The sequence below is a fragment of the Amphibalanus amphitrite genome, unplaced genomic scaffold, assembly GCF_019059575.1.
Source record: "Amphibalanus amphitrite isolate SeventyFive unplaced genomic scaffold, NRLGWU_Aamphi_draft 000155F_arrow, whole genome shotgun sequence".
NCBI lineage: Eukaryota > Metazoa > Arthropoda > Thecostraca > Balanomorpha > Balanidae > Amphibalanus > Amphibalanus amphitrite.
Window position 1 is genome coordinate 735363 of NW_024881650.1, and position 26656 is coordinate 762018.

General features: G+C 55.5%; 1 protein-coding gene across 1 annotated transcript in view; it reads right to left on the minus strand.

Moving 5' to 3' along the window:
* Nucleotides 1-26656, minus strand: part of LOC122383099 — a 35055-nt gene that overhangs the window by 7622 nt on the left and 777 nt on the right. The window contains exons 2-3 of the mRNA XM_043369217.1: nt 1197-4342; nt 8-110 (exon numbers count right to left, since the gene is read on the minus strand). Of these exons, the coding sequence (XP_043225152.1) occupies nt 8-110; nt 1197-4333 (3240 nt within the window). The 5' untranslated portion in view covers nt 4334-4342. The remainder of the gene's footprint in view (nt 1-7; nt 111-1196; nt 4343-26656) is intronic.

Consider the following 26656-nt stretch of genomic DNA (forward strand, 5'->3'; position numbering starts at 1 on the left):
CACCCACCTGAAGGACATGCTTCCACTTGGATCCCTGGCCGCAGTGGCCACACATGTAGGGGGCATTGTGAGAGCGGTAGTGGGCGCGAACCACCTCCCTGTCGGCGTGCCTACCAAGAGGGGCAGAGGGGGAGCGGGAGAGAGTGAGACAGCAGCCGCCACCGGGTCAGAGCGGCGAGAGCCGAGAGGTGAGAGGTGAGAGCCGCGCGCAACCTGTGAGAACGGCCGGCCGGGGTGTGAGAGTCCGACTGTCCCTGTTCGAGAACTACAGAGGTTAGTACTAGAGGTACAGATGAAAGATCGGAACCGGCGTGCACACCTGAAAGAGACCATCAAGAGAAGCGGAATCAGTATTTAGTCGGAGCGAGCTGCCACCGTCAGTCGCGGCCGCCACCGCTGCCGGGAGAGGTCACCAGAGGTCACCGGAGGTCACGGGAGGTCACAGGGCCGCCGCGCCGAGGTCAGTTACCCGGATCACACTCTGCCAGTTGGACGGCTTGCCGCAGTGGCCGCAGTTGTATTTTTCGCGGTTGGTGTGCTTGGCCACGTGGGCCAGCATCATCCTCCGGTCCTTGTGTCTGAAAACACCCTCAGAATGTGAGGAATACGAGCTGCGCAGCGACATCATAAACACTTCTTCAGAGGGAAGTAACGGGTAGGAGACGGGCCCGACGAACACAAGCACAACAAAAACGGTCCCGTACCACGATCAGCTGTGCAGCAGCGCTTTATCTAACATATCCCCTACGCACGACTAATTTGCGCCTTGGGCAGCTCACCTCTGTTGGACTACTTCAAACGATGCATCTAAATGCAGATTACACTTGATGCATTGAAAAATATCAACACAGAGGTCGAGAGACGAGACAATGGAACGGTAGCGGCAGCGGCTTTGCCGCCCTGTCGTTTTAGTTTTAGTGTTACGTCTCCGACGACCCGCCTCCGACGACTGTCGTTATGGGCACGGCTGAGCTGCCGTTTCATTGTGTACCAGTAACGAACGTTTACCGACTGCAGGTATGAGCACTGGTCTGTAGTGTTCCACATAGGCTCATACATACGCTAATAAACCACCCATATAACACCCAACTAATATTCAAGTTAATACGTCCGCTACAGACTCTCCAACAGACATGTCCACGGCCCACCCGGGCCACCCGTATCCAACCCCTCCGGATGAATCGGTAGGTACTCACTTGAAGTTGCACTTTTTGCAGCGCCAGACGGTGGGTTTCTTGGCGCCGCCGGCGCCGCCCTGCCCCGAGCCCTGTCCGGCAGCGGCGTCCGGCGGCGGCTCCGGCATCACGATGGCCGTGTTCTCGTCCGTGATGCCCATGGCGGCCAGCGTCGGGTCCATCCGCTTCAGCGACTCCAGCGAGGGCGCCGGCGCCAGCGGCCGCACCACGCCCGGCACGCCGCTCACGGGCACGCCCGGCAGCCGCACCCCCGGCAGCAGCACGCCGCGCGCCGCGAACGGCAGGTCCAGCACCGGCTGCTTGAAGGCGGCCGCCGGACGGAACGGCGGCGGCGGCGCGCCGGGCCGCGCCGGGCCCAGCGGCGCGCGCGTCAGTCGCGGCGGCATCGGCATCCGGGCCAGCGGCGGGTTACCGATCAGCGGCGGCTCGTAGAGCGGCAGCGTGCTGCCGAACGGACTGCGCACCGTCACATTGGGCGGCACCGGCACCCCGGGCCGGAGCGGCAGCGGCGGCCGCGGCGACACGGACGGCGCAGACAGCGGCGACGAGCCCGGCTGCGGGCCCAGCGAGCCGGGGCTGCTGCGCTTCCGCACCGAGGAGCTGATCTGGGGCTTGCACTGGAGTCCCTCCTCCACCTGCATATACTCCAGGTAGATGTCGTACTTGTCGTAGTCGCGCGTGCTGCCGCCGTCGTTGATGAAGAGCTTGGCGCGCAGGTGGCTGCGGTCCTTGGCCGACTTGAGTTTGATGTGTTTGGTGATGTCCCAGCGCCAGTTGGAGCGGTAGCCGCACTCGGTACACTCGTACGGCTTCATGTTCATGTGGCCGACCAGGTGCACGTGGAACCGGGACGCCGTGGTGGCCCAGAACGTGCAGTTCGGACACTTGAACACGCGCCGGGTGACCAGCTTGGCCTCCCCGTCGCCCCGAGTTGGGGGACCGTGCGAGCGCGTCTGAGGCGAGCCGTTGTCGGCGTGAGACGCATCGCCACCCTCGTCATCGGCGGCCGCTTCGGCCACCGTCCTGCCCTCCCTGACTGCCGGCGCGCTGCCCTCCGACGGGGCGTCGCCGCTCCCGGAGGCAGAGTTCCACACAAACACCTGCTTCTGAGAGTCGGCCTCAGCGCCAGCGGTGGCAGCGGAGGCCGGGGCCTCCGGGCAGCTCTTCTGATGGGTGCGGAGGTCGTCGGTGGTCTTACACCGATGGCGGCAGTATTGACATCGGGTCGAGGTCGGTCGCGACGCCTGCCGCTCGCCGCTCGCCAGTTTCGGCTCGTCCGCCTTGGTCGTGTCACTGGCCCCAGCAGCCGCCATCTTCTGTGTGAAGAGCCGGTCGAGCACCGACTGCGGGCCGGCGCCGTCCGAGCGGGCCGACAGGAACTCCTCGGCGGCCCGCTCGGCGCGCTCGTTCATGGCCACGGCCTCGGGCGAGTCGCCGTCGGCAGGCGCGTCCTCGGCCGCCTCGGCCGCCCCCTCGCCGTCTTTGTCCTGCCGGCCCTGCAGCGGGATCAGGCTCGGCGGGGGCCGCTTCGGCTTCGGCTTCTCTGTCGAGGAGGAGCCGGTGGCGGACGAAGACCCGGAGGTGGCAGCAGCCGAGGAGGCGGGCGAGACGGCTGTGGACGAGGCAGTGGAGGCCACCGAAGTGGCAGTGGCGGCCCCGGTGCGGCCGGGCGCCGCCACCGGAGACGGTTTCTGCGGCGGGGTGAACACCGGAGGGATGATGCCGTTACGCACCACACCGTGCTGGGAGTACTCATGGCGCAGCAAGTCCTTCTCGTACAGCGTCTTGTAGCTGCACACCGAGCACTTGAGGTCCTTGATGTAGACGCGGCCGTTCCTCTCCACCACGTCGTCAGGGTGAACAAAGTCCTTGTCAAAGTCGTGACGCTCGGCGGAGTCGGCGTTCGAACGGCTGGCCGGCGCCGTCTTGCGTGCCGTCGGCTTCACCTTGGGCTTGGCAGGTTCCTTGGACCTGACCTCCTTCTCGGTCTCCTCGTCCTCGGAATCTTCCTCGCGCTCCAGTCGAAGGAGCTCCTCCTCGTCGACATCCAGCACCTCCTCGGAGCCGCTGTGGTCCATGGCGTCCGAGCCGCCGACGTTGCACTTGGCGCGCAGCTTCTCCAGCACCTGGCTGGCCGGCAGGTGGTGGTTCTGGATGTGCACCGTCAGACTCTGCTTGATGTGCGCCGAGAAGCTGCACTGGTTGCACTGGAACTCGCCGCTGCCAGTGTGATTCTTCATGTGCCGGTCCAGGTTCCACTTGTACGGTGTGCGAAACTCGCACAGCTCGCACTTGATCATCGGCATCGAGTGGTACTTGACGTGCTTCGTAAAACGCGATTTGATGTGCGTCATGTATTGGCACTTTGAGCAGCGGTAGAACTTCTTCTTTAGCTCGCTGCGCGATTTGGAGGAGCGGCTCGTTTGGGGTTCATCCCTGACGTCCTCCTCTTTCAGAATTTCCCCGTCCATGTCTCCGTAGTCCTTCAACGAGTACAAACTTTCCTCGACCTCCTCCTCTTCAATGCCCTCTTCATCCTCTTCTTCTCTGACGGGCGAAGGTTCGCTGACGATGGTCAAAGGACCTTTTTCCTGGGATTCCTCCATCTTCGCTGGCTTCGCGTCCTCGTGAACCATGCGCAGGTGACGGTTCAGTTTGAGTTTACACCTTGAGGCGTATATACAGTGAGGACACTCGTTGATTTGAAGGCGTATGCTGTGCACGTCCTTCTGATGATACAGAAATTCACGCGGGTTTCGCGTGGTAAAAGGACACTTCTTGCAGTAGTAGGTGCGTTTGAGCTTGCAGTCGGGCAGCTCCTTGTTCACTCCTTCACCTTCGTCCGAGTCAGGGGAGAGCTGCGCCTCGTCTAGCTCCTGCTGCTCCAGTGGATCCTGCTCCTTCTCAGTCTCCTGTGGCGCTATAGGCGGCTGTGCTCCGTCGTCCCCGGTGGCGCCGCGCTCCTGGCGGTGGCCCTGCTCGCTGGCGGCACCCACCTGCTCTGACCCGTCGGCTCTGTCGGCGTCGGCGGTCTCCCCAGCGCCATCGACCGGCGCGACGCTCTCACCCAGTCTGCCCTCGTTGGCGGCGGCCGAGTCGGCTGAGCTGGCGGCGGCGCCGGTGGCGCTCTCAGCCATGTCAGTCGCCTGTGAGCAAGACAGAGGCGGCGTCAGCCGAGGGTGCCGCGCCGCGGGCCGGCAGATACCGTTATCGGCCGGCTCTCCGGGTCCGCCGGCCGGCCGCCGCGCGACCGACGCCGATAACAGCCCGCCCGGCACCCAGCCGTTGCGACACACCGTCCAGCCACTTCTTGGGACAATCGGGCGTCCCAGAGGCCAGCTCACCAGTCGCTCGGTTGTAACAGGAGAGAGGCATTTCTACGAAATAACACTCAGCAGTCTCCCATACCGGGTACCCCCACTACTGAGCAGCGTCCGGTGAGCGCCAACACGACCACAGGACGTGCCCGTGTGAGCGTGCATGTGAGGGAATCGATGCACCCCTCCGCCGCCGCCACGGTCGCGCGTGTCAGACAGTGAGACCCAGTCGGGAATGGTGAGCGGTCATCGCCAAACGATGGACTACTTCGACACAGTCGCTTCTTTTATGAGATCCTTCTAAAAAAAAGGCATCTAAGGAACAAAGGGAAAACTCAAATACAAACAAGAAAGCTAATGCAGGCAGTTCCAAGCAGCGATTGTGCGTGAACACTGAACGGCGACATCCCATCGGCACCGCTATCGGGGAACAGGCGTCTGGCGCGCGCTCGGTCCGATCAGACCGGTCATCACGCGCCGTCTGCGGCCGCGGGCTGGCTGGCGGCCGCCGCCGGGGTCGATACAGCCGCTCAGGTGCTCCGCGGGCCACTCGAGCCGCCTCCGAGGACGGCCGCGCGACTGCCACAGCCGGCCGGGCGCCGCTCCGGCTCGGCACACCTGAGCCGCGCCGCGCCGCGCCGCAGCGGCCCCGGCCGAGCGTGACGACACAAACGGTCGGCCGGCCGCCAGCTGACAGCGGCACTCGTGGCCTCCGTCCGGACCTCAGCACTCAGCACTCAGCCCGCCGGCCGGACCTCGGCGCTCGGCACTCAGATCTGAGCAGAGCACTCCCAACGGGGCTCAGCGCTCAGCACTCAGCACGCCAGCCGGACCTCAGTACCCAGATCTACGCAGAGTACGCCGGACGGACCTCAGCACTCAGCACTCAGCATTCAGCATTCTGGTCGGACCTCAGCACTGAGCAGAACGCATCGGTCGGACTTCAGCACTCAGCAATCAGCGCTCAGAGGGACAGAGATGTGTCAGCGAGGGCAGGGTTCAACGGAAACATTCGGGGCCTGGCGGGGAATATCTCGATTTCAACAGAGTATGTTAGATCCTCAGGGGGAATATACGGAGCTTCAGCCTTTTAGCAATAAGTAAACCCATCAGCAGAGAAAGCCAAGAACTTGGCAGGAAAGCATCTGAGGAAACTCATGGCCTGGTAGGAACATAAAATACCACCCACCGGGGTTCTGTAAGTGGGATACGTTTGGAACCGAACTCTTGGCAGGAAAATCGGAATAATAAGACCGCGCCTGCAGGGACCAATTGTTAAAGAATGCCGGGGTCCCAGGGCAAAATGCCGCCACTGCCAGTACCTACTGGTATACCTCAACAGCAGAGATAATATCACATCACATGCCAGATCGGCTGCGAGCCTGGACCGTCGCGGCGGCTCACCGGTCCCGGTCACGGCGGCTCTCGGCCGTCCGGACGTCATTCCACGGTCCACGGATGCTGACGCACGCATGGACGGGCCGGGTAGAGGAGCGACCCCGGCTCGTTGGAGGCCGTATGGCGGCGGGCTGGCCGGGGCGCCGGCGAGGCTGAGCACTGACAGCAGCACGCTCGGCCAGCCGCCAGACCGCCCCGGGATAAACAGGACACAGTCTGACCAGTCGAGGGTCACCACTGACCAGAGCCGGCCTGGCGTGAGCGCCATGACTGCATGTCTTATTTAGGTGGAATATTGACTCGCCGTATTCGATAAGCTTTGTCATGTGACCGGTTCAGATCATTGCGCGGCTTAATGTCTAATGGGGTAAATATGTCTCGATGTTTAATATTCAGGCGTACTTTGCAGAGAAGACACAAGTAAAAAGATGAGAGTGAGTCACTAGTCAGGCCAGTTTGGGTCAGGTCAGGTCAGTAGTCTGCTCCCCATCCCACAACAGAGGGCTGCCGGTGAGCGGCCAGGAAAAGTCGGGTCGGTTGTCGGCCGGAGCCGGTCGCCGGGTTCGTCAGTCGTTCAGTCAGTCGTTCGGTCGGTCGGTCGGCTGGCCGGCCACTGGCGTCACTGGCGGTTGGTCGGTCGTGCAGGTGACCGATCCACTGACCGACCAGCTGCTCGGTCACGGTGGTCGATCACTGGTGGCGGACCAAGCGTCCAGCTGACGGTATACCCTTCCTGGAGGCGCCGGCCTCACTATACGAACGAAGGTCCAGCGCTGCCACTGACACCGATATCGCTGCTACCGTCCAGACAGTGTCATCGCTACCGGCACAGTGTCATCGCTACCGACAGTGTGTCATCGCTACCGGCACAGTGCCACCGCGTCTGCAAAACCATCGATCGCATTCGACGGTCTAAGAGCACGGAGCTGCACGATCACGGCGGCTCGACAGCCAGCCCGGGCGGATCGGCTCGGCGTCTCGGGACGGCCGCCACTCCCAGCGGTTGTGTGTCAGCACTTTCTCAGATAGGTATCCACACTACTCAGCTCAGAGCTGTCATAAAGGCCGTCCCATATCCAGCCAGACACCGGGGCATGGGTTCGCCCCTATTGGACCGGGACTGCAGGCAGCTGAAAATGAAGTCGATTCGGACACCGGTACCGATTGATTACTTGGAAATGATTAGGAGCTAGCAAGGCCGTATAGGAGCTAGGACTGAGAAGCCATCGCTGGCCGCTGCAAAAGGGTTTATGCAGAAAATGCACAGAAAACCTAAATTTATCAACTAATCTAATAATGCAATATCCCGTTCACGACAATAGTGCCTCCATATTGAAGCTCAATATAAAGCTATTTGTGCCAATAATATTCATATAAATATGGAATGAACAACAACTGCATCGAAGCACTTTCCCGTTTTTTTTTTTTTCGGGCCATTGAATCCAGACATGTTTAAAGGGACAGTATCACCATTTTGATGAAATTTGACATTGCATAGGCCCCACCTTTCTGGTCCGGGAACTGAAGACCGATCCTCGAAGCTCCACACCGTTATCCCGCTATCGCCGCTCAAAGTACGAAAGGTGTACCACACTTTGAATCGTGCTTCACTATCTTCACTGTTTAAATGTTTGCGCCGCTTTGAATTGACCGCCAGTAATAAAACTTTTACCCTGGTCATTTCATCAAATTTTATAAAGCCAAAACGTTTTTCGCACTTATTCATCACCGTTAAATTCATTAAATAGTCGTAGGCAATTTCCGCTGTTTCCTTCGGATTCTAGCGGCTCAACAAAGGAATTCCTCCAGCTTGAATCACAATCTCCCTCCAATGTATGACGTTTATCACGTGATTGTCACGTGATATTTTCTCCCATTGTCAATTGTCACGTCCAATTGTCACTCCCTCCAATTGTCACGTGATATTTTTATAGGCAATACCTAATGCTACCTCTCCCTAAGGACAACTCAATCAGAAGAACGACCGCGTAAGCGTAGCGTCAATAATGTATTATCTGCGCCAGTTCTGTAGTAATTTTGCATGCTTCCAAACTGGCGGCCATGCTTGTATAGTGGTGGTTCGCTCATGAAAATGAATCATGAAAATGAAATGTGGTTGCAATATTTTTCACCGAGTTCGGTCCTCAAACTATGTTTTTCTGATTCAGAAAAATAAGAAATGCTAGTAAATAAAAAATCAGCTCAATACATTGATTTTTTTTTCGATGATACTGTCCCTTTAACAATCGTCAATGTACCTTTTCAAAGCATTGAACCCGCATCGGTGGGCTCGAGAAGATCTGGCGTCTGTGGCGGTGATAGAGCTCAACTCTTCGTGCAGCGCAGAGGTTTTCGTTTCCCTCCTCGTAACCCTCGCAACCCTCCTCTTCGTAACCCTCGCAACCCTCCTTTCGTAACCCTTCGTTCGGGGAGTATGGCGAATGGAGCGCCTCAGCGGTCACCAGGTGTTTCCGCCGGCAGAGCTGTGGCGGCACTCCGCTGAGCCGCACACGCCGCGCGGTACCTCTCTTATGACGGTGGCGGCGGGCGCGGCTCCGTCAGGTGCGGTACGGCCGGCCACCGCTGGAGTGGCCCATCCGACCGGCGCTGCTGGCTCACTGTGGAGTGCGCCCGCCCGACAGCCGGCGCCGCCGCTGGCTGACGTCACGCCGCCGCAGCAGCGCGGAGACCGGATCGAGCGGCGCCGGAGTGCAGTCGGCGGACTCTGGCCCCGGCCCCGGCCGATACGGCAGCGCGCGTCCGAGCAGCGACGGCCGAGGAGGGGCGCCCGCCAGCCGAGGAGGGGCGCTCACCGCCAGCCGAGGGCGCTCACCGTCACTGTCTGGCCGTCTGACCGGCTGGCTGGCTGGCTGGCTGGCCGTCTGACCGGCTGGTTGGCTGGCCGTCTGACCGGCTGGCTGACCGTCTGACCGGCTGGCTGGCCGTCTGACCGACTGGCTGGCTGGCTGTCTGGCCGTCTGACCGGCTGGCTGGCTGGCTGACTGGCCGTCTGACCGGCTGGCTGGCTCTCGAGTCGGCTCGGTCGGCTCCCTGGCCGGTGATAGAGACGGCGGTTGTTGGCGCCGCCTGGCCGCCGACCGCCGTCGTGCCACGCCACGCCCAGTTGGCGACGCAGCCGAGACCGCGCCCGGATCCAAACTCTGCACTGAGATGGGCTGCGAGCCGCGGAGGTTCACCGTCTTCCCAGCTAAAATCCACCTCCTAAACCACCCGGATCAGATTCAAACCGCGCCAAGACAACAGGACCACGATGCTCCCATAAATTTTCAGTCAATCATCCGAAGGAGCCATGCCCTTGATTCGACCTCAACCTCACCATAATCACCCCTCACCTCCCCCGAGCCAAAGGACGGGGCTGGGGCGTCCCCTCACGCAGCGCCGCGCTCCATGGCGCCGCGCCGGGGCGACTCTCGACTCTAAACTCGCTGTGCGCGCGCCGTGGCGGCTCTGCACTGGCTCGGAGCGCCGGGCGGCACTGCAGGCAGGTGGCCGCCCCGCGCCTGGTGCGCCGCGCCGCTCCGCTCGGCTGACCTTCGCTGCTGGTGAGTCGGCCGGCCGAGCGGCCGTCAGCGGCGCGGGCAGCCGCACCGCCGTCAGTCCGGCGCGGTAGGAGGGAGGGCGGACGGGTCGGCTCCTCCAGCCGGCACCGAACCGGCCCCTCCTCCGGCCTGCAGAGTGCAGACAGACAGAACCGGACCGAACCAGCCGTCGGCTGCAGCGGGCAGTCAGATGCTGCATTAGCAGTCACGACTGAGCGCAGCTGCACGGCCGAGAGCGGGGCGCAATCTGCACTCCTTGAGGACCGAGGCCGACCGTGAGGACCGGGCAGGGGCGCCAGTGAGGACCAAGCGTGGAAGGGGAAGGGCTGGGGACCCAGGACCCACTGAGCTGGGGCACTCATAAGGAATGAGAAGGGGCGTCAATGCTCGAGGTGGGTGACAGCCTGGTCCCTCGGGCCCGCTCTGCAGGGGACATGAAAAACAGAGGGCTCACTGCGGGAGCCAGCGCACCCACAGACCATGGATCGCAGAATGACATGTAAAGAACAGCGGGAAGCCGACCTCGCCTGAGGTTATCAGCGACTAGCAGCGGACGGATGCAGCAGCGGGATAGCGGGGCAGCAGGGACAGCGGATCATCCACAGATAGGTAACAGCGGTGCAGCGGGGCAGACCAGTTACAGCGGGGGCAGAGCAGCCCGTTCGACCGGCCAGTAGGACGGTCTCGGCGAGGGTAGCCGGGCTCGGGCCGCCGCGCTGCACCACCCGGACGGTCCCAGAGGTGGGTTTTCCGGCAGCGTGTGAGCCGTGCAGCAGTGCAGCTCAGCGACTTTCTTCCCGTCTGCACGGTCCAGGAGCGAGCGCTCGACTGCCCGCACCATTACGGCACACGGTCGGTCGTCGTCAGGTCGGCCGTTTCCATAACGGTGTGGGAAGGTATGGGCCGCTGTGCGGCGGTCGAGTTCTGCTACCGATTGATGAAGCGGCGATTATACTCCCAGAAAGAAACACCGTATGGCTGACAAAGAGAGTCGATGGAGCCGATGGGAATGTACGACCCCGAACTGACTATGTATTTAGTGCTCCTGCTCGTACCAATAGGACGTGACAAGTTCGATCGTTTGTTGAAACCTCGCCGGACCCGATACTACACTGGCGTTTACCAGATGAAGCACCGAAATTGAACATTGACATTCCAACTACACTATCGAGTGTTTGTGTTGGACCAATGCTGTAACTAAGAACTTGAGCTATCTGCGTTTCCATCTCTGGTAAAAGAAGGCACGCAAAGGTGAAATTAATTAAAAGAAACAAACTGATGTTTCCTACTGACCGACCTTGTAGGTCGGCAACCGACGGGCCATGGCCGGCCGCAGGGAGCAGTCAGTGACGGGTCCCACTCCCCCCCCCCCGGGTCAGCCAACTGGAGGAGCGGTCAGTGACGGGCGCACAGCCCCCCCCCCCCCCCGACCGACCTGACGGGTCAGCCGGCCGCAGGGCGCAGGGAGCGGTCAGTGACGGGTCAGCTGGCCGGGGGGAGTGTTCTGACGGGTCAGCCAGCCGCAGGGAGCGGTCTCCGGTCAGTGCCGTGCGCGGGCCAAGGTCAGCTCTCGGACCAGTCAGCCGGGCGGTGAGGCGGGGACTGGCGCCGTGGTCGGCGCTGCTGCCAGCCCACTGCACCGGGCGGCGGCGGCGGCGGCGGCGGGCCCGGCCCCGCCCTGGCCGTGCCGACACCGACAGAGCCAGTGGCGGCAGTGGGCGGCACCTATCCAGGTCAGCCGGCGGTGGCAGTCGGCCCACACTGGCACCGCGCTCAGAAGCTGCCTAACCCGGGGCCCCAGTGACAGAGGTGAAGGCCATGATGGACAGCCTCTCTGCTACTCCATACCTATTGTGATGAAAGAAAATATAATCGCAGCTAAGAGACGACTCATGAAGCCATGGAAATATCGATGCATCCAGGTCCACATAAAAATATTATAGTAGATATCTAAGATTTTCCCAAAGTCGCTACATTATTTCATGAATATTGGTGGATGTTTAGAACGCTCGAACTCAATGACCAAGACGTTCATCAAACTCCGGCATTGCCTCAACGCTTAAACATTGAACCACCTGGCTCAGCAGAAGCACTGCATTGAATACCGATGTCTTTGTAGCTCTGGGCCGTGTGGGCTGTCATACGTCTGCTCTTACCAATTAAACGGTGAACGTTCCACGTCGGTCAGCCTAGCCCTGGTGCGAAGAGTTCGCCCCCTCATACCCATTTACTCATCGAGCGACGGTGGCTTCCTACCTACATTCCCAACATTGTCACTGAGTACGAGTAGGTATTTAGAGGGCACCATCCGATGTTGCTTGTTGTAAGTGAAAACCAGTGCCGCTGGACGCTCCGCTGCCGCCAGCCGCCTCCTCCTGACCCGCCGGCCGGCGCTGTTAGCCAGCCACATCCAGTCACCGTCAGCCACAACGTGTACGGCTTCCGGCCCGGTCACGTGATCGGCCGCGCGGCCCGCAGCCGGCCGTGGAGCCCGGTCACGTGGCCTGTCTAGGAAGGCCGGACAGGGGCGCCAGGACACTGGACAGGGGCCCGGCCGGTGCCGCGGCATGGTGCAGCGGCACGACCCCCCGGCCCCGGCGGGGAGCTGAGGTCATGGAATAGCCAACCACTGGGCGGGATTGTTAAGGCGTGGAACTCAGCAGAAACGATCTTCCTAATAACGATGTGTTGGAAGGATCAAGATTCAAGTGCTGCAAGTCTGCAACTAAAATAATATATTACATATTATTTTCCTTCCATTTGCTGCTCCGATGTACGCACAGCTGTACCCGCACCTGACGGCTCGACTTACGAAGCGGCGAAACGTATCCGACCGACGTTCCGATCGTATGCATGGCGGTACTTGAAATGCCTATATGGTACAAAAAGATATGTCACACGGAAGTCGCAGATATCAGTACCCCCGGCCCGAAGCCAGTGCCGACGGATTTAGGTTACGGCTCACAACACCAGTGATAACTATAAATTGACGAACATTGTCCATCAAATTGCTCACACCTGACATGATACTGATCAGAAAGCCGATGGGTGCCCAGTAGGGGTACCCATTTTTGGGTCAATTTTTCAAATTTTAGGTGGGGGTCAGGGGCGTAGGCAGGGGGGGGGGCCACTGGGCCATGGCCCCCCCCCCTTGGGCGCCGAAGGCGCCCTTTGCGATTGGAGGGCGCCGAAGGCGCCCTCCAATCGCAAATGCAATTGTGATATAATCGAATCGAAAAACAATCGCGACTGGAGGGCGCCCTCCAATCGCGAATGTGTTTACAGGGAAAATACGGATGGAGGGCGCCCTCGGAGGACGCCCATTCCAAATACGCCCTCCAAATACGGTTGGAGGGCTCCCTCGGGCGCCCTCCAACCACATTTGTAGGCTGTAGCTCTCTAAGCGTAACGGTGGTCGCCTATGTAAGCCGCTGTCCTGTAAATAAGCGCCCTCTCACCCGAAGGCGCCCTCCTGTAGGTCGCCACCCTGCTACACATTGCTGCCCTTCTGCTGATCGGCGTCCTCATAATTATTGGCGCTCTCCTACCTATTGAGCCCTCATGTGAAATTTTGAAGGCCGCCTTTCTCCCTTTTGGCACCCTCTTGTTCAGTGCCGCCCTCCTACCTATTGGTTCCCTAGTCCTTCCTGTTGAATGTTAATCGGGGCCTTTCTCCTATTGGCGCCCTCGTGTAGATCGCCGCCCTCCTAACCACTGGCACCCTCCTGTTGATCACCGCCCTCCTATCCACTGGCACCTTCCTGTTGACCAGCGCCCTCCGCACAGACGCCCTCCTGTTCGTGTCATCCTTTTGAGCAAAGGCGCCCTCCTCACCATTGCCACCCCCATTTTAATCGTCACCCTTCCGCTCATTGGCGACTTCCAGTTGATGACCGCCCTCCCACCTATTGGCGACCTCTTGTTGATCGCCACCCTCCTATTGGTGCTCTCCTGTTCCTCGCCACCCTCTTACCTGGTGGCGCCCTCCTGTTGATTGTTGATCGGCGCCCTCCTACCTATTGGTGCCCTCCTGTTGATCGCTGCCCTTCTATCCATTGGCGCCCTCCTGCTGCTCGCCAACTTCCTACCTATCGGTGCCCTACTGTCGAAACTCGGGATGTTGATCGGGGCTCTTCTACCTATTAGTGCCCTCCTGTGGATCGCAGCCCTTCTACCTATTGGCAACATCCGTTGATCGCTGCCCTCCTATCATTTATTTACTCCTTTGGCATGTTTTTCAACTTAGTCGTTCTATTGCACATAGTTGATGTCTTGCCTGTGAAAACTGCCACAAATGAACGTGCATTCAGCACAATGAATGAAGTATCTATACCTACCAAAACTATCTACGCTCTACGATGCATAAAACACGTCTTTGGTCTTAACGGATTGATCCTACTTTACGTGCATCATGGCATCTATATGGATTACGATTAAGTATTGTCAACAGGTTCGGGCGCAACAGCAGGCATCTGAAGTTTCGGTGATTGAAACTGGTTATGTGGGTACACTGTATGCATCTGTGAGAAGGCTATGAAGGCTGGTCTGAGGTAATTTGGATGATGTTTACGCATCTCGCGCTCCGGTATCAATCCGATACGGTGATCTGGTGCGTAGATATGCCACCGCCAATAAACTTTTATACATCGACACCCATGAGCCAAGCTTTCTGTACAGTTTGTGTGGCAGCGGCCCGACCAAACCTTAGGTATTTTTTACACCTTCAAATTTGGTAAAAGAGCGAGAGGAGCTTTGAACAGTGATCGTATAAAAGGCGTGCCTAAAAAGCGGAGGAAAAGGTTGTTTTCAAAAATTTCGCGCGCCTTCGGCGCAGCATTTCAAGAACACTTGACCTTTTGTGACCTGGAGTATAATGAATACACACGATGCAAAATCAATGCAGCACGACCTATACGAGGTTACGCAAAAAAAAACTGGTGGCATGGTAAAAAACGCCTCCCAACCCCCCAACCCCCACTGAGCGATTTTTTATCTCGCGACCGTATGGCGCCCTCCTTGGGTGAGGTGGCGCCCTCCAAACCCTTGGCCCCCCCCTTCGCGATTTTCTAAATACGCCGCTGGTGGGGGTGGATTTTCCCATTATTTGGTCTATTCTGATTCCATCTGTGCCAAAAATAGTGAAATCAAACGATTTCTAGGGGTCGCGAATTCAACATGAAAATGCCAGTTTTAGCGAAAAATCGACCAAATTAATGCTATTTTATTTTGGAACAAGGTTACCATGCTAACAGGTGGGAGTCAATTTTCCCATTATTTGGTCCATTCTGATTCCATCTGTGCCAAAAATAACGAAACCAAACTATTTCTAGAGGTCACGTATTCAAAATGAAAAGGTCAATTTTAGCGGAAAATCGGCCAAATTAACATTATTTTATGTTGGGACAAAGTTACCATGCCAACGGTTTGGGGTCGATTTTATCATTATTTGCTCCGTTCTGGATCTAGCAGTGACAGAAATAACGATATCAGACCACTTTTAGGGATCGCGAGCTTGCATTGGAAGTTTTAATTTTACTTGGAAAAATGACTTCATATGAATGGATATAAATGCGCAAAGCCTGAATGTGTTGCAGTGGTATTCGACGTGCAGCGGTAAAAGAGAGCACCAAAAATATCATTTTGGTCAATGAACAGCATATGCTCATTTACACTCACTGTGGCTTAGACCGTCATTAGTACCTACATATATACAAGACCGTAACTCTTAGAACGACTGGCTATGTAGTCAGAGGGCTCAAATCAGTGATCGAAGCTTTCTCATTAGGACCATTTAGTTTTCAATGAGTCGTCTTATTCAGCAAAAGAAATGACTGAACCCCAGGACGTAAACAATGAATGTTGACACAATCTGGGTGGGAGGGGCATTAAAAGCCGTTACGGATGTGACGATATAACTCGTGTGTCGTATTGTAACGGAAATATGGCATGAAGTAGATAAATAAGTTGTTAATGGCCTATTTATATCTTTAACGAGATGAAAACAGCACTGAAGCTATGCCGGTTTGCATGACCTTTGCCAATTCGCTAGCCGACCTCCCCTGTAGTCCCGGAGTTGCAGACACGGCTGAGGGAGGGGCGCAAGCTTTACACCACCGCGCCGTTGGGTGACTGCTGTATGAGTGTAGCTTTGCCCCTCTCCCACAAACAATCACACCCACATAGGTACAGACTTTTGTTTAGACTGTTGACATATTGTTAACTTGAGACGGGTGCAGATATCATGTCATGGAACTAGTGCCTGGTGATGGCCGCTGCCAGCAGCGTCCTTGCAAGATAACGGACCTTACGCTGCACTCTACATGCCCAGTCCAAACCCTCAAATGGTGCTGAACTGAAGTCGAATGGCATTGGCTAAAGCTGGAAATTAGGAAGGTGCCAAGTCTAAACGACTCAGCCAACTCCGAGGCAGATCCGTTTACTGACTCCTGGCATTGCCTGGGGGCCGACACATTGGGTGGGCCATGGACCTTAGGTGGCGGACCTAGTTCTCGTCTTCAGCTCTGCACGCACACTCTTTTATATGACGCCGCGTCCTGGTTACCACCATATACGGCCCATGCAGGATGAAAATCTTCTGCTTCATTAGGTTCTTCAGATTCATACGCCAATCACCTCAGATCACAAGTGATCTGTGCAAGGAGCAGTGAAAGGTCTTCGTCACTTATCAGCTATTCACGTATCAGCGCATGGCTAGTCGCCCGTGGTCGAAAATGCAAAGTCGTAAATGATGTGCAATGTGCATTGTATCGGAACCTCTTACACTTAAGACGTGTACTCGTATCCCCACTGAAGAAATGGAATAGTAGGTACATGGTTGGTAGGCATGGAAAGAATCGACGCTTTGGAGTTTATGTTTTTGGATTAGAAGTTGATATTTTTGGGTAGAACACCCAGAGTTATTCTACCTTGTCTCATACGTGTATTACATCGTAGCCGTCAGCGACAGTAGCGGTGGAACACCTTCAATTAAGGGGGGCACTGCCGACTTTTGGTCCCATTCTTTCCAAGCAACGCCCCTAGGGCTAATGTTAAAATGCCAAATCAAAGGGGGGCACGGTGCTCCGGTGCCCTCCCCGTTCCGCCGCCTGTGGTCAGCGATCAGAACGGCGTGTCTTGTGGAAGTATACGGTCAAAATGGTTTGATCGTTTTTGAATTACATGGTTTGAAGTCCATTCGGAGTCATAACCTGTGAGATGTATCCTGACCTAATTTGCGGAAACTTTAATTGTATGGACACAAAAAGCCTGTCATGAACTGAGATGTGGCAACTGAAACGTCATATTTAAGTTTGACCTCACAGGTCATCAAAGGTCACCAATACCAAAGGTCACCAAAGGTCACATGAAGGCAGAAGATATAAAAAATGATCACACGCCGACCAGAATGATACCAACAACAGGAGCAAAACATCACGGCGCTTTTCACCAAATGTTGCAATATCGACTTGTATTGATCGCTAGTAAGGCATTTAACCGGAACCACGTGATGGAGCACATCGATCTGGATGAAAAAGGAGCGCTCAATGACCCCTCTACCCGACTTTCGAAACAAAAAGTTTGCCTTTGGTGCGATTTACTATCAGCGTAAAATAGGCATATTTCTAGGTAAATACGCAAATTTCAATCTCAATTCGCGACCCCTAAACCACCTTTGATTTCAATATTTTTGGCATCATTGGAATCAGGAGCCGCGAAATAATGGGAAAAACCACCCCCACCCTCAAATTTCCAAAATCGGGAAAAATGGGTACCCCTAGTGCCCAGGTTACTTAAGTCGCCTGAACAGATCATCAGCAACAACCCCGATCATAAGCTCCACCTGTAGTGGCGTGTAGCCTTTCCCCCATCCCCTTAAGAAGTCACACACAATGGACGGAGGTCATATCCTTTTCGAGCGCCGAGTAAATGTCTGTATAGAACGTATTGATATATACGGGACTGATAAATACGGAGCCAGTAAGTACTCACAGCCAAGCGGCTACCTCGGTCGCTGACCAGTGGCCATCTTCGACCGTCCGAGCTTTTATCGTATAGGTACCGCTGATCAGAATGGCCAGCCATGCGGGTCCAACGAAACCGGTGGGCGGTGGTGTAAATCACAAGCCCGTGAAGCCGACGTAGGACCAAGGTTCAGACGCTGGGCGTGTCAACACTGTGCGGTTACGCTCTTGACTCAATATGTAAACGCGTGCCGACTACGCCGAGCTAGCATAAGATATATAGGTACCTATCGAAAGTTTCTAAAATGTGATCCGATCGCTGTTCAATTACAGGGGGCGTAGCAGTGTCCATCGTCATTGCAGTGAATTTTTTCAAATGTCAAGCGAATGAATTAACAAGAGAGAATAAATGAATGAATGAATGAATGAATGAATGAATGAATGAATGCATGAGTGAATGAATGAATGTATGAGTGAGTGAACGAATGAAAGAGTCAGTGAACGAATGCATGAATGAATGAATAAATGAATGAATGGGTGAATGAATGAAGGAATGGAATAGATGACATGGAAAGCGAAAAAATAAACGTTCCATTTAATCAAAGCTCCCTTTATATTCCTGTAATCGCCAATGGAGAAAACAGGAAGTCAGCCAGCTCTCTCAACATTACGGACATTGGATAAAGTCTGGCTGTAATTCGTGCCGCAGTTCGAGACAGATACCTATTTAAGGCTCCGGTGAACACAATTCAACTCAACCTACATGGGCAGAGATATAACAGACCGTAATGCTTTGGCAACAAATTAGATCAACATCGAAAAACAAAAACATCACACGGAGCAATCGCTCGGCGAACGTTTAGGTTCCACGCATCACAGGCGCTGTTCAATGGTTTCCTTCTACGAACACCAGCGCCGACTCCCAGCCCTGTGAGCACGTCTTATACAGCTGGGCGACCTTGGGCAGTGCTGTGTCGTCCGGAGGCGCGCCCGACCGACCAGCGGGGGCTGCTAGGCACCATCCAGCCATCAACAGCAGCCGCGCGAGCCGCCGGAGCCGGCCGACAATCGATGGTCAGCGTGCACCGACACAGCCAATGGAGGTGTGAGCTGCGTCACAGGCAGTGGAGGTGCTGCGTCACAGCCAGCGGCAGTGGAGGCACTGCGGTACTGATAGCCAGTGGAGCCATACTGCGCCACAAGTGGAGGCACTGCGTCAGAGCCACACGACTGGAGACGCATAACGCGACACAGTCGCTGGTACCGCACTCATTCCATAATCATATCATTTGAAGCTTCTGTTATGGAAGAAAGTAGGTGAATTCATTAGATCAGGTGGAATTCCTGCCTGGCTTCAGTTCGGTTCAATAAACAACCGAGCTGTTTTGCATCAAGGATTGCCGTCTATGCCTTTGGCAATGCTCTTCGATCGGGAGCACCTGCAGTGCGGTCGCCGGTGGACGGCGCTGAGTCTGTCCAGTCCGCCTGGGCTCGGTCCGTCCCGTGTCAGCCGCCGCTCGGGCCGTGTGGCCCGCGCTCCGTGGCTGTGTTGGCAGCTGCAGCCGGCCGACGGCGCGGCCCACAGCTGGCACCCCCGGCGGTCGGCGGGGCCGGCACGACCGTTCGATCGCCCGCGGAGCCTCCCTGACAGCCAGCCGGCGGCAGGCGCGGCGGCAGCGGCCGGACTCTGCGGGGCCCCAGGGGCCAGTCCGGTCTGACCTGACGCCCAGTCGCGCTCCACCAGTCAGCCCGTGACCGAGGCGGAGCGCATCCAGTTCGTCTCCAGGGCTGTCCACGGCGGAGAAAGCGCCATGTTTTCCCAGTTAAGGGCACAGCAGACAGATAGATACAGACACAGACAGACAGACGGACCTGAGCAGCCAGCAAGAGCGCCAAAAGGAGTAAGAGTCTCAAGCCCAGGACGCTCACTCCTTCAGCGCGCGTTAGGAGAGCTCGGGGTCTCTCTACCAGCTATAAATGCCGTGACCGACAGCGGAGTCCCAGACCACAGCAGACTCGGCTGACCAGTGACCAGTTGGGTGACAGGACCAGCGGCCAGTCACCATGCAGGCGCCGCCGCCGGCCGCTGACATTTGTGGAACGGCACCGGGCAGCAGCGGCCAGCGTATCGCGCGGCAAATCAGACACGGAGCCAGCCGCCATCGGGAGTCAACAGCCAGCGATTTATTTATCAGCGGCAGCCGGTTAGCAGGCAGTACTCAACAGCCAGCGGCCATGACTAGATATACATAAACGGACAATGATTATTGATTAACAGTCAGAAGCTCTTGGTAAGAAGTGGTCAGCAGTGAACGATTCAGACGTCAACAGCCTTCAACCATCGACCAAAAATTCAGCTAGGTCGGCAGTCTGTGCCGTCATCACTACTCCACCTCACCCCGCACCTGGCGCCGCCCTTGCCCCACCACATTCCGTGCCTGACGCCGCCTGTGGCCCGGAGGAGCCACAGAGGCCGGGCACCGCGCCCCGCCGCGCCCCGAGGACGGTGGAGCGGCGGTGGCGACAAGAATGTCCCTTCACCGACCCCCAGTCGGGCCCCTGTACCCCCGTCCCGACCGCGGGCAGGTCGTGAGCAGTCCACCGGGATAGAGCTCCGCACCGGTCGGCGCTCACGGAAATACCACCGTCCAAATCCCACCGCGCTCCAGTTCCGACCAGTTCTGTGAGACCTGCACCTTCTCTTATCCCTTCTTTCCACCCATCACTTCTTTTTGTGGTGGAGGAATGCCTGGCCTCTGACCCCGTCTGCAGTGGTTCGCTATCAGCGTGTTTCTTGGTACACTCCGGTGCTGCCGCTCCTCGCTCCGAGCGCCGGCAGAGAGCTGCAGATAAAGTACCGGCGGCTCACCAGGAGGGGCTACTCGGAGCCGTCCCCGAGCTCCGAGCCGGTTTGACGCCGACGCCCAGACAGAGGCGCCTCCAGGCGTGCCCTCGGGTGGAGGCGACTGGCACGGGCGCCCTCAGGCACCGCCTCAGGGGGAGGTGGCTGGCAGGACGGCGTACTCGGGGGGCGCGACACACGAAAGAGCTATCAGGAGCGCGCCTGGCAGGTGTGATTTCAATGGAAATGCCCAGCTGGCAGTTGTCTAGACGAGTCGCTTAGCATCGACTGACTTCTCCCGGGTCAGCGAGGAACAAGACAGTAAAAAAGCCGACTTATGAGAGCCAACGACGAGGAATCCATCCTCCGGGAAAAATGGACCGTACACTCATAGACGGGTGCCCATGATGCACTGCGCGTGTCGCATCATAAAGCACCGATTTAGTCTGGGAATGGTGCAGAGTTTAACAGGAGGGACAGCGCTATTGTGGTGCGGGAAGCATGTTATTCTTCAGCATATATCAGGACGTTTACAGGAGGGTAAAGCGGCCGGCATCCGGTAAGATTGCACACTGCGAAGGGCAGGTCACATTCAATATTAATGGGGCTAAACATAAATATCAAATGATAGGAATGCTGTGGACACCAACAACGTTACTTCGAAATTCCAAGAAGAACGACCTTCATACCCGACTCGTTACTTTTCACCAGCAGCGGAATCTTCTACGAGTGGAAACTGCCTATTCGCCATTTCATAGCCTAACAAATGCTCTTCACTGCTGAATAACAAAGCATGAAGCGTGGCCCATGGACATTCTGTGCCCATGGATATTTTTAACGCGGCTGCAACAAGAGCAGTTGACATGACGCTGACGTTAAACATCACGTCGACTGCCAAAGATCGGCCGACCAGCCCTGGCCTGCAGTCTGTCCGCTGCAGTCGCTCCCCACCCCGCCCCGGCCTCTGTGCCCCGTCGGCCGGCCGACAGCGTCTGGCTTCAGGGAGCGGTCGGCGGCCGCTGCACCACACCGCGCGGCGGGCCGCCAGCACGACATGCGCCCACGCCGCCGCCGCCGCCGCGCGCCTGCCAGCTGCCCGGCCAGCGGCCGCGGCGCGGCGCGGCTCCGCTTCGCCGGCGCGCCGTGTCGCAAGCGGCGGACGTGGCGCGCCGTCGGCGGCCGGCGGCAGACGTGGCGCCTGCTGACGCCGAGGTCGGCGTATCGAGCGCAGGCCGAGCGGACGGTCCGGGCAGAGGGCCGCCGCGCGCCGCCCAGGGAGGCAGAGGCAGAGCGGCGGCTGAGTCATCCTCCGGAGCGGGCCGACTGCCGGCGCCGGCTGCTCGGGGGCTGCTGACGGAGGGCTGCTGAGAGCGCATAACGCGGAGAGGTGCTCAGCAGGCAGTCACCAATGCATGGTTCCAGACTCGTGTTCAGCGCCCTGACATAACAGCCCATAGTTTTTCCGTTCACCAGGACGTTGATCGAGGACGGAGCAGAGAGCTTGGCCCCGACAAACCATGCTACAGCAACAAATGACCCACGCCAGTCACTGAGTCGCGGAACATCTATGCACCGTGACCGGTGGTTTCAGCTTCGCTCAGGAGTCAGCGGAGCAATGAGCACGGTCCGAAACTGTGTCTGCATATATGTATGCGATTCTATCAGAAACATTTTTACGGCACGAAAATAAGCCAAAATATCGGCAGTTGGTGTCGATTCGGTACACGCCCCACGGCTGCGCACGTTACACATTTGTCGCTCATACGATCACTCCTCCATTACGTAAAAGATCTGCAGTGACAGTATAGAAACGCTGACCCAGCTGGGAGCCACCGATATAGCGCCGATAGTCCAGCTCGGAATGATTCGATCCGGCTAAAGCCCGCTGGCCTCTACACGGACATATGTACCTACTTGGGCCCGACGACCGACAAGCGACTCGCAGAGGTTCATACGAACGACGAGGCGACGAGCATGCAGAGGCCAAGTCGGCAAAAACAGGACGCGGTGTCACAACAATAGGATTCTCTTCTGCGATCAGTATGACCATTAGAAATACTTGAGCCGGCAGTTGAGGTGACTGTTGATAAGGAAGCAGCCTACCAGACGTTGAGGTGAGATCTAAGACGAAAGGATGATGAATACATGTGCCACGATTTAGACGAGATGTAAGAAGAAAGGATGATGAGTAGATCTGCCACGATTCCGGAGATCGGGTCAGAAAAAGCCAGAAATAGTCAGCAAGATTCCTCCCACTGCGTAATACATACGGTGCGATTACCCATGCAGTTCACGTTATTACTCCACGAGAAAAAGCAGTTAACATTAAGTTTAACCCTCGCCCGTATCGCACTTTTTACAGCGTCTAAGGTAGGTAAAGGGAGGAGGGACTATAGGAACCCTGCGGTTCGGCCCCTCACGATCGAGCTAGAGCTTCGAGGAAAATCGAGCGTGTGGCCCGTGACGGGAGGTAGCCGATGTTACCCGATTTTTAAGTCCTAGGTCATAGGCTGACCTTCAGGTCAGGTCGGTGACCCAAAAGTCGGAAAAGCGTGACCTGCTAGAACGTCGTAACGCCCGTATTGACATTTTCATGGCGTGTAACATAAAGCCCTGATCGAGCTAGATCAGGCTTGATATAATTAGTCCATAATTTTTTCCTGACCTCGGGCATCTTCTTTTCCGCGAAGATGGTGGGGACGTATAGCAAGTTAGAGCGCTGCCAGCAATGTTTTAAGGTAATTATAAGTCCATCAATTGTTTAAAAACAACTCCCGCTCAAATTGAGCTTGCGAGTCGAGAAAGGGCCCCGCTAACTTGAATGTATTGCCGAATCGAATGATATGGAGCAAGCCTTCCCTAGACTATATGTTCTGCCCTGACGGGATTTATTCTAGCATTTACCTTATATAGGTCAGTGCTTGGGCTGACTTTCTGATAAAAAGCTAGACGTGGCTAGACATACAAACGCGATGGTGCCAACATCGATCATTATTGCTCTTTCTCTACGATCAAGAAGACCTTTATCGTGTTGTCGAATGGTGACTGGGCAATGGCCACGGTATAATTAAATCAACAAGCAGATGCACAAAACAAGTACCTAAGTCTACCAATTTAAGGTGACCTTATTGTAGACTGCGCCAAGAGGATCAAGAATGATGCATGCAAATTAGGTACCTACTGTCGACGTTTAAGAGTCGAGATATTCAGTTCCACTTAACGCTCGCCCCTGTAGGGGAGGGGGGTCGAACGGACCCTCCTCGGTTTTTCGCGAACAACTCGCATAAAAGCGGCCGATCGCGACGAAACTTTGAGTAGCCTCGAGTTGATCAATTCTACACCTACCCTGAAAATCGCATGACCCTGACCCAAATGACCTTTAGCCTGTGACCTATTCTCGAGACCATGTTTGGCCGGAATCGCGTTTCGTCGTATATCGGCTCGCATTAGCCACGCGTTTGCACTCTTTTCGTGGTCTCAAGCGTTCAAACATGTTGATTGTTGGTGCCTTATGGTAGGTGTCAAGGTCGCCTGAAGGGGTCAGCTCATTGACCTTTGCTGACTTCGGTTCACTTTTTCGAATTTTACATGTTTCTAAGCTACTTTTTGGAGCTGAATTCGAATTTAGCAGCCATTTACGAAGAAGTTTTGGTGCCTTCGTAAAACGTCACGAGGCTATCAGAGGCAGTTGACGCGTACCTATCCTACTACAAATACCCGGCAGGACCTTTACTGGTTAACCTGACCGGACCTGACCCGACCTGGCCTAAATGCATTAACCCTCGCGGGCCCGGGGGGGGGGCGTTTTTCGCCCCCCCCCCCTGGCGAATATTTGCGATAACTCCCGAACGCTTAGGGATAGGACGACGAAACTTTCAGTACCTTTTCTCCCATCAATTTGACATCTTCTGAAGTAAAAAAATTGGACCTAGCCCCCTTGATGACGTCACAAGGTCCATTTTTCTAGACCCCTGCACGGCAAACTTCGGCGTCACAGACGCAAACTTCAAATAGCTGCCAAAAATAGAGTTTTAGAGATAAAGACAAATTACGAGCACGGCTGTGTAGCGTTTCACCTAGAGAAAAATAGAAAAATAGTTTTGGTGACCTGAGGTCAGAGGTCAGGTCAACGACACCGAAATGTGGTTTTAGTTTTTCGCAAATAACTTCGACAAAAATGGTCCTAGAGCTACGGCAGTGGTACCATCGCATTCGCCTTGTCAAGCCGCGTCGAATGGTATATATTTTGTTCGGAAAAGGTCAAGTTTCATGTTGACCTCATGTGACCTCGAATGACCTCTGGTTGACCTTGACACATGAAAGGTCGTTTATGATGGATTTGTACCCGCTGATCACGAATCTGGCATCTATTTTCCTCTAAGCTTTCATTTAGAGCTTCCGGATGGCAAAATTGTCTTATTTTTTATTACTAACTTGAATCAGTGAAATAGCCTCTAGCAGGGATACTCTTCTGTGACCTTGACCTTTGAGCAGCCTTGTATCGTAAGATGAACCACAAATAGGGAACTGATAAGCCTCAAAACATTTCAAAACATCTTGGAAGTTAGCACGCAAGATGTGCGAAAAAGTGCCAAGTTTGAGGTCAATTTTGAGCGTGACCTTGACCTTGACCTTTGATTTGGAGCACATTTTCAGAATCCTCAGATTCTCTTCTTTCGTTTGACACCCAATTTTGCCGGTTTGATGCAGCCTGTCGTCCTCTAGAAGGCTTACTTTGAGATCACTACACATGTGCCGGTTTTGGCCTTTGACCTTGACCTCTGACCTTGAAAATTGACCTGAGGTCAAACATTTTAGGTGCATTAGAATCGTCTCGTAAGGACCTTTCGTTTGGTATCGCTTTTGTTTCCGTAGCTCCCTTATTTACGGAGTTAGACAGGGGGCGGGGGCGAAAAACGCCCCCCCCGGGCTGCGGTGGTTGGGATTACCCCCCGGGCCCGGCCGGGTTAAGACATCATCTGTGATCAAAACTAACATGATATTCGTGATCAGCACCCCGAAAAAACATGGCAGCCATACTTTACGACGTTCTTAGTTCTTACAGTCCCGATTTTCCCGACTTTTAGGTCATTGACCTGACCTGGAAGGTCAACCAATGACCTAGGACCTTAACCCTCGCCCCGTTGGGGGGGGGGGCCATTTTGGCCCCCCCTGTGGTTTTTCCTGAATAGCCAGAAAACGGCGGCGCGCAGCGCCGCCAAATTTTCAGTACCTTCCCGGGCATCAATTTGACACCTTCACACCAAATTTCAAGTCTTAGGTCACCTTGGGTCAGGAGTTATTGAGGTCAAACTGAGGTCATGTTCGAGCAAAAATGAGCAAAAAACATGCAATCTTGAAACGCTCACCAAATCAGTAAATCAAAGTTGTTTATTTGGTCTAGTAGACAAAAAGCGGCGCTACAAAACTGCTATCTCGGATTTTCAAAATTTTGGGTTTTTAACATATGAAAATTCAAAAAATTGATTTTTTTTCAGAAAAACTAAAAAAAAATCTAAAATTTTTCCGAATTTAAAAAACCGGAATATATGTGATAGTTCCTGCGCTCTTCTATATACATACCAAATTTCAGATCGATATCTCGTTTTTTGGCCAAGTTATAGCGAAAAAACTGTTCAAAAATGATGACGTCAAATTTTTGAACTCAATTTTTAGCGATTCTAGACCACGTACGGCAAAACAAAGACCACCATTGAACTCCCCGTGACGAGCTGCATCGATTCGATACCCATTTTATGCAAAAATATTAACTTTGAAATTTGACCTAATTTGACCTGACATTGACCTGACCTTGACCAAAACGTGACCTAAGCTGGCCCCAAAGGCTGCCTGACCCACATAATCGCATTTGTCATGTAAAATGGACCATAACACATGTATCACACGACACTTTCATATTGTGACCCCCCAGTGACCTGACCTCTGTGACCTGACCTGGTATCAGTGACCTCAAGTAGCAAAATATGTGTTTGAAGAACATTTCCCCATCGATGATTTTCAATGAAATGCATTTTACTCGATTTTACAACGCATTTCTTGAAATGCCTGTAAACGGTGAAAATTGGACCTTTGACCTGACCTGTGACGTCATCCGTTTGACCTAGGTCAATAAAATTGGGTCACAAGGTAGTTCCCTGATACGGCTATCCAACACCGTTTGCCGCTTGTCGCTAGGTTGCGTGGTTCTCGAGATCTTAGGGGGGGGGCAAAATCCCCCCCCCCCCAACAGGGCGCGTTGCTCGGCAGAGCCCAACGGGGCGCGGGTTAAAATTGGGTATCATCGGCTTTCTCTTGCCATGGGCAACACGGTCGTTTTTTTCCGCCAAGCTCTAGCTCGATCAGGGGCCAATCGGCAAGGGGG